The 11,112-nt window shown below is 43.0% G+C and overlaps 1 protein-coding gene across 1 annotated transcript in view; it reads right to left on the reverse strand.

Annotated features, from left to right (window-relative positions):
- Positions 1–9,642, reverse strand: part of PCSK2 (proprotein convertase subtilisin/kexin type 2) — a 281,924-nt gene extending 272,282 nt beyond the window's left edge. The window contains exon 1 of the mRNA XM_078444292.2: positions 9,125–9,642. Coding sequence (XP_078300418.1) covers positions 9,125–9,301 — 177 coding nt within the window. The 5' untranslated portion in view covers positions 9,302–9,642. The remainder of the gene's footprint in view (positions 1–9,124) is intronic.
- Between the last annotated feature and the right edge of the window lie 1,470 nt (positions 9,643–11,112).

The raw sequence follows: 11,112 nt of genomic DNA on the forward strand, positions 1-11,112 counted from the left end.
ACAAACCATAAGAGACTCTTAAATACAGAAGACAAATTGAGGGTGGCTGGAGGGATGTTGGGGGGGGGATGGGCTAAATGGGTGATGGGCATTAAAGAGGGCACTTGTTGGGATGATCACTGGGTCTTATATGTAAGTGATGAATCACTAAATTCTAATCCTAAGATCATTATTACACTGTATGTTAACTAACTTGGATTTAAATAAAAATTTAAAAATGCATATATTAATTAATTTGATACAGAATTAAAATAATAATTATAAAAATAAATAAAGTTATAAATAAAGAGCAACCCTAGGATTCTACAGTTCTCATCTTCTTGTCGACTTCCTAATGGAGAAGCTACCAACATCTTGTGATATTGTTGAGGCTACTTCATTTGTGTCAGAAAATTAAGGGTTTGTGTTCATGTTTCACTTTCAACCTAAGAGTTTGTTATATTCAGTTATTCTCATCAGAGGAGCTCAGCACATCACAACATTCTCCAAAAAGTTATGGTCAAATTGTTTTAGGGACAAAAAAATGATTTGTCTAGGGAATTTATTGCTTTTTATATATACCTAACATAGAATAATAGAAGCCATTCATTAATATGGAACCATTACATTTAGGGTAGAACTGTTAATTCAAATGCAATTTCTTGATTCCCTAACCATTAGTGGAGTTTAGTCACTTAATGGACTTCAGCTATTCAGCTATTATACACACACACACACACACACACACACACACACTTCTTTAGAAGTATATTAGTATATTAGTAAAGAAGGTGAAACTAAAACTCTTGCTTTTGAATGTCCTGTGATTATTTGACTCTCAAATAATAACCCACAAATTCAGTTCAGGGTTTCTTTTTGAAATGATGAATCTGAGCTCAAATGTAAAATGAAGCCACTGCTCTAGTGGGTGGAAAAAAGTATGAACTTCAGGTTTTATGTTTTATTTTTAAAGCCTGACTTCTTTGAGCAGTTACAGCCAAATATATAATTATTGCAAACTTAACTATAGCATCACTCCCTGATGTGCTGTAACATTGTGATCTACAGCTAATAAGACCTTTTGAAAGAGACATTGAATTTTAGATATTCATTCATTTGAGAAAAAGAATTTTTTTTTGATCTATTCTATCACTGATCATTTATAAGTTGGGAATTTAGGGAAACGCAGGAGTCTGCCAGTCATTGACATGCTGCCTGTTACCTACTTCTATTTCCTAGCTACACTGCAGCCTACAAATAAATGGATGCTACAGGGGTAGTTTCTTGAAAACTAGTACTTCAAGTGCCTCTTCTCTGAGTTAATGGCCGAATAGTCACCTTGTGATCCAGGTGTACTTATCAGTGAAGAAGCGCATAATGAGTACCTATTATGAGTAAAGCATATTGGTCGCCAGTGGGACAAGAGTATTTAATGGGTTGTGTATTCTTCCTGGAGAAGAAAAATCACAAAGACCTGTAAAGTTGGTTGACATTACGAGGTGGAGATGTAGGAGCTTTCATAAGTCTTTTAAAAATTATTATTCTTGTAATTTGGTTTGGTTTGGTTGTAAGGTTCAGCGAATACTCTTGCAACCTAAGAAAGAAGGATATTTATTGACAGGATATTGGCTTGGGTAATGTTGGTGGTTCTAAAGATAAACTCTCAAATCCCAGTGCCTTAATGTAATAGCAATTAACTTTCTGACTCATAAAGCTCTTCTAAGTCAAGAATTAGGGACCTGGGGTCCTTCCATCTTGCACTCTACCAAATGCATCTTTGGAAGCATTTGGCTTCCAAAGTTATTGTTCTTAATCACATCAAACCTCAGAAGAGAAGAGGTGGAGAATCAACCTACGGTCAGTTTTTACGCTTCAAGCAAGGAAGAAGTGCACATCACTCCTGCTTACATCCCACTGGCTAGCATCCTCATATGGTGGTACCTATCTGCAAGGCAGGCTGGGAAATGTGGTACTGCTGTGGCCCAAGGAGAAGACAAAATTAGTCTGGTAATTAGCCTTTACCTTCTGTCCCATCTTTTGCTGGGAAATGGAGCTGGGAAGTTATAGGAACTCAGATGAAATGTCTGCATCTCCCATGGCCTGGATAGTCTCTTTCATGACAACTAGACCCCATTTTCCTCTCTATAGCAACTAGTGAATCAAATTTCCTAAGAAAGTCAGCATGATTGGTTAAGATAATTACCATGGGCTATAGTGAATTTAATTCTGGATTATTTCAGCCAGGCACTCTCAAGGATCATGGCCAACTCCTGGATGGGTTCCCATTGGGCTGTTTACTCCTCATTCAATCAGTTGTCACTCCCAAGAAAGTACAACTTATAATTGTTTTCGTGAGCAAAAAAATGTAACCAGGTCATCACCTTATTATTATTACTCCTACCAATAATAGGTTTTTTATTCTATGCACTTGCCACTGTGTTCAAAACCTTATACACACTGTACTATTTATTTTTCACAACCACCATACTTTATTATTTTTCACAACCACCATATTTTCAAATAAACATGAGCCTCTTAGAGATTTCATAATCTAGACAAGTTTCCGGTACTTTCTAATTCTAAATCCCATTATCTATACCTTTGAACATTGCTGTTCCTGGCTTCCTTTAGTCACAAGAGAGGCATTGGATATAGTGAGTGCTGGGACAAAGGTGACTGGTGCCAAGAAAAGGAACAGATTAAATGCAGGGGAAGTCCCAAAGAGATAAAGAATATTTCAGTCTAAGTCAGTCAGATAAGGCTTAAAGGATTAGCTTGGACTTGACCTAAAGCATACTATATTAAGTTAGAGTCCAAAAGGAATTCATAGCTTTCATGTTGGGGAAGTCGAGTTCTGGGCTATTTACCTTTGGTTACCATGGTAATAGATCGTGTAGGGTCAGAAAAACTGTCCCTTAAGGGATTCTTAGATAGGAATCCTCTTGGAAACACTTAGGATCAAATCTATCTCTTGTTTTGTTTCCCCTTCTGAACCATGTTAATCTTGATCTAGAGGAGAACAGGGCAGAGGGTGGAAGACTACTTCTTCTGACTCACAATTGATCCACGATGAAATGAGAGTGAAATTATAGAATCTGGATTCAATATTGTTAATACCACTAAAAGGGCAAAAATAAATATATGACAAAAGATTCTTCCTATCCATAATAGCTAAAGAGCTCCTACAAACGGAAAATTAAGACAGACGATCCAAAAGAAAAAAAAAAAAAGAAAAAAGAAAGAAAGAAAAAGGAAGAAAAGAAAGAAAGAAGAAACAAAGAAAAAGAAAACAAAACAAAACAAAACTTTTCAGGGCAAAAGACTTGAACAAATGATGTGTAAAAAAGGATTTCCAAACCACTAATAAGTATATGAAGAGGTATTCCGCTTGAGGTGATCATCAGGGAAATGCAAATTAAAATCACAATGAAATATCATTATGTACCCACCAAAATAACTAAAAGGAAAAGGCATAAGAAATCAAATGTTGCTGAGAATGTGGAGCAATCAGAAACCTCACACATTGCTGGTGGTCAGTTTGTCTGTGGCAGGCGGAATCCTGAGATGACCCCCAAGATTTCCTCTCCCTCGTGTACGTGCCCTGTATCATCCCCTCCCCGTGAGTGTGGGAACAGGATTGTGAAGATGATGGATGTCATTTATGTTATTAGATTACCTTTTGTGGCAGAGGGGAGGGATTTTATCAAATGTAGTTAAGGTCCCAAATCAGTTTACCTGAATTAAGACAATTCTCCTGGGTGGGCCTGACCTAATCAGGCTCACCTAAACAGCGACTGAGCCTTTCCTGAAAGAAGGGTGAAAGTGTGAGAAGGTTTATGGAAATGGTCATGCAGCAAGGTCATGAGCGTAGCTCCAGGAGCTGAGAGTGGAACTTGCAAAAATTGAAGACTCCAGGTCTACAACTACAAGGAGCTGAATCCTAAACACCTGAATATGCTTGGAAGTGGACTTCCCCTTAGCTGTGCCTGTAGATGAGGACATAGCTGGCCAATATCTTAATTTCTACCTGTAAGCCCATGAGCAGAAGACCCAGCTAAAATGTGCCAGACTCCTTATCCATGAAAACTATGAAATAATGAATTTGTGTGGTTTTAGGACACAAAGCCTGTAGTATTTGTTACACAATAGAAAACTGATACAGTCTCCTAAAGTTGAATGTATATATACCCTTTTACTCAACAATTCTAATCCTAGGGATATTCCCAACAGAGAGACATATATGCTGGGAATACATACATTACAAATTCCACAGAAACAATAATCATAATAGCCTAAAACTAAAAACTACCTAAATGAGCAAGAGGGGGAACTTATGGGGTATGGATAATACTTTATTTCTTGATTTGGATGCTCATTACATAAGTGTGCTCAGTTTGTGAGTTTATGAACTGTGTTCTTTCCTAAGTTATACTTCAATAAAATTAAAAGAAATTTGATTTTAACATTAAATTCAATTAAAGAATTCAATTCAATTAAAGTTAAAATTAAAAAGTCAGTTAAAATGAAAAGAAGTTTATTCTTTCATTGTATACCAGCACAATTATTGCTAGAGTTTTTCAAATGCAGTGAGCACACATATAAAAGTGGTCACATGTGGCGCCTGGGTGGCTCAGTCGGTTAAGCGGCCGACTTCGGCTCAGGTCACGATCTCGCAGTCCGTGAGTTTGAGCCCCGCGTCGGGCTCTGTGCTGACAGTTCAGAGCCTGGAGCCTGTTTCAGATTCTGTGTCTCCCTCTCTCTGACCCTCCCCCGTTCATGCTCTGTCTCTCTGTCTCAAAAATAAATAAACGTTAAAAAAAAAAAAATGGTCACATGATTTTACTTGTGTAATTATCCTAGCCTCAGTCCTACCTGAACAAAAACCAAAACCTACTGTAGCAAAACAAAAACACTTCATTGTCAATTGTTTGGATTTCTACCTTAATTCTTACTTGATTTTTGGCTAACCTTCAATATACTGTTTTAATAAATATTTTTTTTGTTCTTTTTCCAAGAGATTTAAAATTAGTAGTATGTTAAGAATTTTAAGGGGTGCTCGGGTGGCTCAGTCGGTTAAGCATCCGACTTCGGCTCAGGTCATGATCTCACAGTTTGTGAGTTCAAGCCCTGCGTCAGGCTCTGGGCTGACAGCTCAGAGCCTGGAGCCTGCTTCACATTCTGTGTCTCCTCTCTCTCTGCCCCTCCCTCTCTCGTGCTCTGTCTCTCTCTGTCTCTCAATAATAAATAAACATTAAAAATTAAAAAAAAAAGAATTTTAAGGCACTCGGAAAAACACCTCTGATGTTATTGTAAACTCACTTACTCTCCTAGACATATACATATGTCTATACATCTTTTTTGATGAACAGATGTCTTTTAGCCAGGTCACGATAAAATAGAAAACTTTAGTCTCAACACACCTTTCTGACAGTAAAGTTAGAGGTATTTTTGTCCCATTTCGGGGAGGAAATACATTTGTTTGGTCATGGCCTTGCAAGAGTTTGGTAAAAAAAATCACCAGGTATTCATTTAATATCTCATATATAGACCACTGTGCTAAACATAGGGCTTTAAGAAAAGACACAGTGTATTGTTTCTACTCTTAAAAGATTTATGATCTACCTGAAATACATACTCATTCACATTTGTTAATGACATAGGTTTATATGTTAATACCAAATAGGTGTTGGATATAGAAAAAATTAAAAAGAAAGAAAGGAAAGGGAAAACATCAGAACTCTAAAATGGTGCCCAGAGAGCAGAGTTCTTGGCTGTCCAGGAAGCAGTTTGGTAGGAAAACAAAGTTATTTTCCACAAAGCAAATTTGGTTTTAAATCTGAGTTTTTTTTTCACTCTCCAGATATAAGTTTAACTGGTTGGGGCTTTATGTTTTCATCTGAGAATTAGGTCTGATGGCAACAATTTCTACCTCACAGGCTTGTGAGTTTAGATGGGATAACTTAGTAAAATAGCAGGTTCCCCTAGTCTGCATAGCTGACCCTTCTTTGGGATATATAAGTAATCACCGAGGATCCTTGGTGTCTGACCCTGAGCATTGGAGAGGATGGGGCGGTAGGGAATTGGAAGATACACTAAGTATTAGAGAGAGGAAGGAGAAGGAGGTATTGTAGGTTTAAAATGAAAAAAAAAAAAAGAGTGACAAAAGTGCAGTATGTGATGAGAACAAGACAGGACAGTGTGTGAGAAACCTGGAGGAACAGATAAAACTAAGGAAGTTTCCTTACAGGCTGGCAAACCCAGTACTAGGCTGGCCATCGTGAGGACTAGAGGTAAGTATGGAGGATATGGTCCTTGAATATTTACCTTTTAAGTGGAAAGACAATACTTACACCCACATTTACTTACATATATAAAATGACTGGAGGAAGAGTGTTGGGATGTACTAGCTTATGTCACGTAGGCTTTGCTTTTTCATCCCGTGGGAATTTGGAGAAGAGAAAGCACATTGTGGTCCATAGCATCAGGGAAGGTTTGGAGCTCAGTCGTGAAGGAAGAAGGGTGGGACATGAATCCAAGGAAAGAAAAGAGGGCTCCTTCTACACAGGTGTGGCACCATGCAAAGATTTGTCAGACAGAAGCATTCTGCCATAGGCTGATTTTTTTTTTTAACTTAACTATGTATCAGAACAAAAATCATTTGGTTAAGAGATACTGTTTTTGAGAGGGGGTTATAGAGAGGGGAGGAGAGGTGGCAAGGTAAAAGTTCATTTTTCCCAGATAGAAATTGCATGTTTGTGGCTGACTCAAAGCCAGTGGGCTCCTCTCAAATAAAGAGTAGGGGTGAGAGAGACTTAGGTATCTGATTTTACCCCAAAGTATGAGTTCCCTGAGAGTTCACAGTAAGCATATCAAGATTCTCCAGATATATTTAGGATGAGATTGTCCCTACACCTCCTTTCTCAAACTCCACCGTCAAAACTACAAATCCCCTCATTAAGCCGTTTACCTCTACAAAACAAAACAAGACAAAACAAAAGTGACCCCTTGGAGAATTAATAAGTCAAGTCATTATCTGTCTTAGTTACACCCGGATTTGCTTAAGTTGCTAAGATCCTAAAGGGCATTGTCTAAAGGGGAAGTAAGGAGGAGGTAGCAATAATCTGCCTACACTATGAAAAGGTGCATGGTACGCAAAGAGTAGCAGGTATTCCCGAATCAGCTGCAGCCCCTTGACAGTCAGAAACTAAAAAACCCGATGCCATATCCCTTTTCAGCCCACCTCAAAGCTCAACACATCCTGCAGAGCACTTAGCCTGTTTGGCATGTACTAAGAGGTAAAGAACATGAGTTTATTTCTGAAAGATCTGGGTTTAAATCCAGATCTGGTTGGTTTTTACCTTGGGCCCTGATCTGAGCCAATGTCCTTATCAGTACCATGAGCTTAATAATAATAGCAGCTTCCTCGGAGTTGTTGAGAATATTAAATAAGAATATGTGTAAGGACTCCAGCACACAAGGGTGCCCCATTGTTGTCAGGTAATAATAATCACGGTGACAATCACTGTTCTATCTGTGGCTCCTGGGTCCTGAATCTTGTCTCCTAACAAGTTAGGGAGGTGGGTTGGGAAGGATGGGGGGTCTGCTTGTTTCCTGTGTTGAAATAAACATAAACTCTTGAAACAGCCCCAGACCCTGGGCCAGAACGACAGCGGGCTGCTCCCTCAGCTCGCATCCTCTCTCCCTGCTCCACCCACGCTTCCCGGGAGCAACAAGTTCCCTTCTGCAAAGACCCGCCCGCGCGCCACTGGTAGACCCGGCGGGCTTCTCCCAGACTAGTATGACTGGCGGGGAAACCCACCGAGGGTCGAAATCGCTGCTGCCAACACCCTACCGGGGAGGGAGAGCCAGCTGCTCATGAGGGAGCCGCGTCTGGGAGGAAGACGGGAGGCATGGGAAGTCCGGACAGAGGGACTGATAGGAAACCTAGTTCGCACTGCCCTTGAGAGGCAAAAGCAACAAAAGAAAGCACCCACCGCTCGTTTCCCGCCCCTCTCCTGGGATCGGGAGAGAGAAGATAGGGCCCCGAATCCCACACCTCCACCCAGCCTCCACCCAGACCTCCACCCAGCCTTCTGGTTGCCAAATCTCATTCTTACGTCCTCCACGCTCCCCTTGCCCGGTTTCTCCGTGCATCTTCTCACTCTACCCCACCTCTCGCCAGGTCTCCTAAGGACACTTGCGATTTCTGACAAGATATTTCGTAAGAAGGACAAGCAGGTAAGCCACGGCCCCCACCCAGCACTCTCCTTTCCGCTGCGTCCCAGATGGATACCCTGGAGTCACAAAAGGAGTCCCAAGGCGTCTTAGGTTGGGAGCCTTAGGCAGCTGCCCGAACAGTTGAACTCTGGCAACTTCTTGGAATGGGGATCCCCGCGCCCTCGTGAGAAAGCCACGGTGGCCGCCCACACACCAGGAGAGACACCCCAGCTTCTCCATAGGGAACTCCTCTAAAATCTACCTTTCCAGCTTCTACAGCTGTGAGTTGAGAATCAGAGCTAACTAGGAGTACGCTTCGGGGGCGGGCGCTCGTGGGCAGGGGCGAGGGCGAGAAGTTCCACCCGGATTTTGGAAAGAAACCCCAGTTCATCTCCAAGTCTCCTGGAGCCAGAGAGCTGCTAAGGAACAGGGGCCGAAGTCACCGGGAGGGAAGTCCTCCTAGCGCGGGGTCCGAAAAGCACGGAGGTGAATTGCAATATCCAAGCTTTTAGCCTTGTCCCTTGGAAACTACTCTTTCTCCAGGGGATGGGGGCGGGGGATACATCCCTGGCAAAGACTGCCAACGTCAAGCCCAGATGTTCAGCACTTCATTCCCCCATCCCCACCCAGCCTTGAGAACTTGGTACCTCGGACAGCAGCCCGGGCGCAAGGCATTGTCAGAAAGGTGTTATCTTGTTTTCGCCACCAAGTCAAAGAGCAATAAATTATTTTTATGACCTTACTAGTATAATTTGAAGGACATTTTAATTACATAACCCGTGAAAGATCACCGGAGGCAATGTCGTGTTAAAGAGCCCATGGCAGAATATCTGCATCGCATGAGAAAGAAAACTTGCAAATCTGCAATGAGATTGCGCAGGGCTGCCCCCGTTTTGAAACAACATGCGAAATGCAAGGGAGATTTTACCTTCCGGACTCCAAAGCCGTGTTCTGCTGCAACTTGGCGAGCTTCTTCCTCTCCTCCTTTATGCAACTCCACAAGAAAATGATTCGTGAAGACCGGTCTCTCGGCAGATGCAAAAACCATGACACAGAAGAGGAGCCCGGCGGCCGCCTTCCACTGGGAGACACAGCCACCTTTCATCTTTCTTGGGAGTGAAAAGTGGTGCTAGGAGGCGCGCAGGCTGGTGGAGCGGAGGACTCGGAGGAAAGGTGCAAATGAAAAATGTATATATATAGTTTTTTTTGTTTGTTTTAAAAAAAATCTTTGTGTAGAGAAAGAGACTGATTAGGGGGCTCAGCAGCAAATCAATGTGTATTCTCCTCCAGCATCTGGCTGGCGGGGAAGCCGTGTAGTCAGGCTCGCTGGCAGAGGTGCGAATGTGGGGAGCTGTGTGTATCTGAGAGAAAGAGCGAGTGTATGTCTGTGCTTGAGGCTAAATCTGCATTTTCAGCTCCTCCTCGGCTCCAATTCCACTGGGGACAGAGGAGAGCACCAGCCTGGCTGACGTGCGCTCGCCAGCAGCCAATGAGGGCCGGAGATGCGACGGGCCCCGCCCTGGACCGCCCCGGGCCCACCCCTGCCCGCCCCCAGACCGGCCGGTCCGCCTCCGCCGGCGGGGGGCGCTGAGCGGCGAGCCCGCGCCCCCGCCCCTTTCAGAACCCTGGAGAGCTCCTCCATCTCTCCACCCGGGCCCGCCTAGCTCCCAGGAAAATCCCCCCAGCTGTAATCTGGTCGGCGGCGCCGGAGTGATGTCATTGTTTGTGGAAATCTGTAAGGCTCTGGAAAGGGAATTACGGCGTGTGCCGCTCCCTGAGGCTCCGAGGGGAGCTGGGGCACCGGCCTCTCCCTATTCCTCTCCCCTGCTTATTTTCCGCTGCAAAATAACTCTTTCTCTCTCTCTCAAGGCACACTTGCCTCTCTCGCGCTCAACAACAAAGCAAATATTAACCTTCCTCTCACCACTTTGGACAAATCCCGGGGAGGGTTACTGCCTTTCCCCACACGGGGAAGGTTGGGGAAAGCAGCCTTCTTGGGGTGACTCATGGGGACGAGTATTTATTTATTTATTTATATTTTTGTAGGCTCTGGACTTGTCTGGAACTAAGCAGCTGGGAAGCCTAGCAGATCAAGCTCACTCCCACCAGCATCTGTGATTAGATGAGACTCCTCCGAGAGTCAGGGTTGCTCCGCAGAGACCGCCTTCTAGAGAGGCGCGGCCGGGATTGACATGCCTGGAGGTACATTCTCAGACTTGGGGACAGACGTTCGGTTGCACAAGGACGGCGAGAGTGTGCGTTTGGGAAGGTATATCCACCAGTCCTAGGCGCTGGGCCAAGACGCCAGTTGGGCATTCTCAACTGAGTCGAATTCAGGCCAAGTGACACCGGGTCAACGAAATTATCCAGTTAAGAAATGTGCACTCCCAGACTACAAATGGCTTACACTGACTTCTTCCTGTCCCAGTGAGAGGAAGCAGGGGCGAAATGTCTGCCTCGAAATCAGGGCGATTGTTTTAAAGTACCCCAAATATTGTTGAGTTATAGAATGCGTACACTGATCCCCATTATCATTTAGCTCCAAAGTTCAAAATTCTGCTTCACTTGAATAAGAGGTGAGATCTTTGTCCTAGAGGCTTAATTAAGTGTATGCAATACAGTGAGAGAGAGAGAGAGAGAGAGAAAGAGAGAGAGAGAATAATGTTGACACATTTTACACACACACACACACACACACACACACACACACGAGCGTTTTATTTTTAACAGACTTCCCCCTTTTTCATTTTATCATGAAGTCGGACTCTGCACAAGAAAACATTATTGTTAGAAAAGAATACACACAATGCCATGGGACACACTGTCTTCAGAGCAGAACCTTTTTCCTGACATAGTTGGCTCCCTCAGAGCCCTTTCCAAACTAGCCAAATAAAAACACAGACGTTATTGAAAATT

Source organism: Panthera onca, chromosome A3 (genome assembly GCF_046562875.1).
Source record: "Panthera onca isolate mPanOnc1 chromosome A3, mPanOnc1 haplotype 2, whole genome shotgun sequence".
In the NCBI taxonomy this organism is placed as follows: Eukaryota; Metazoa; Chordata; class Mammalia; order Carnivora; family Felidae; genus Panthera; species Panthera onca.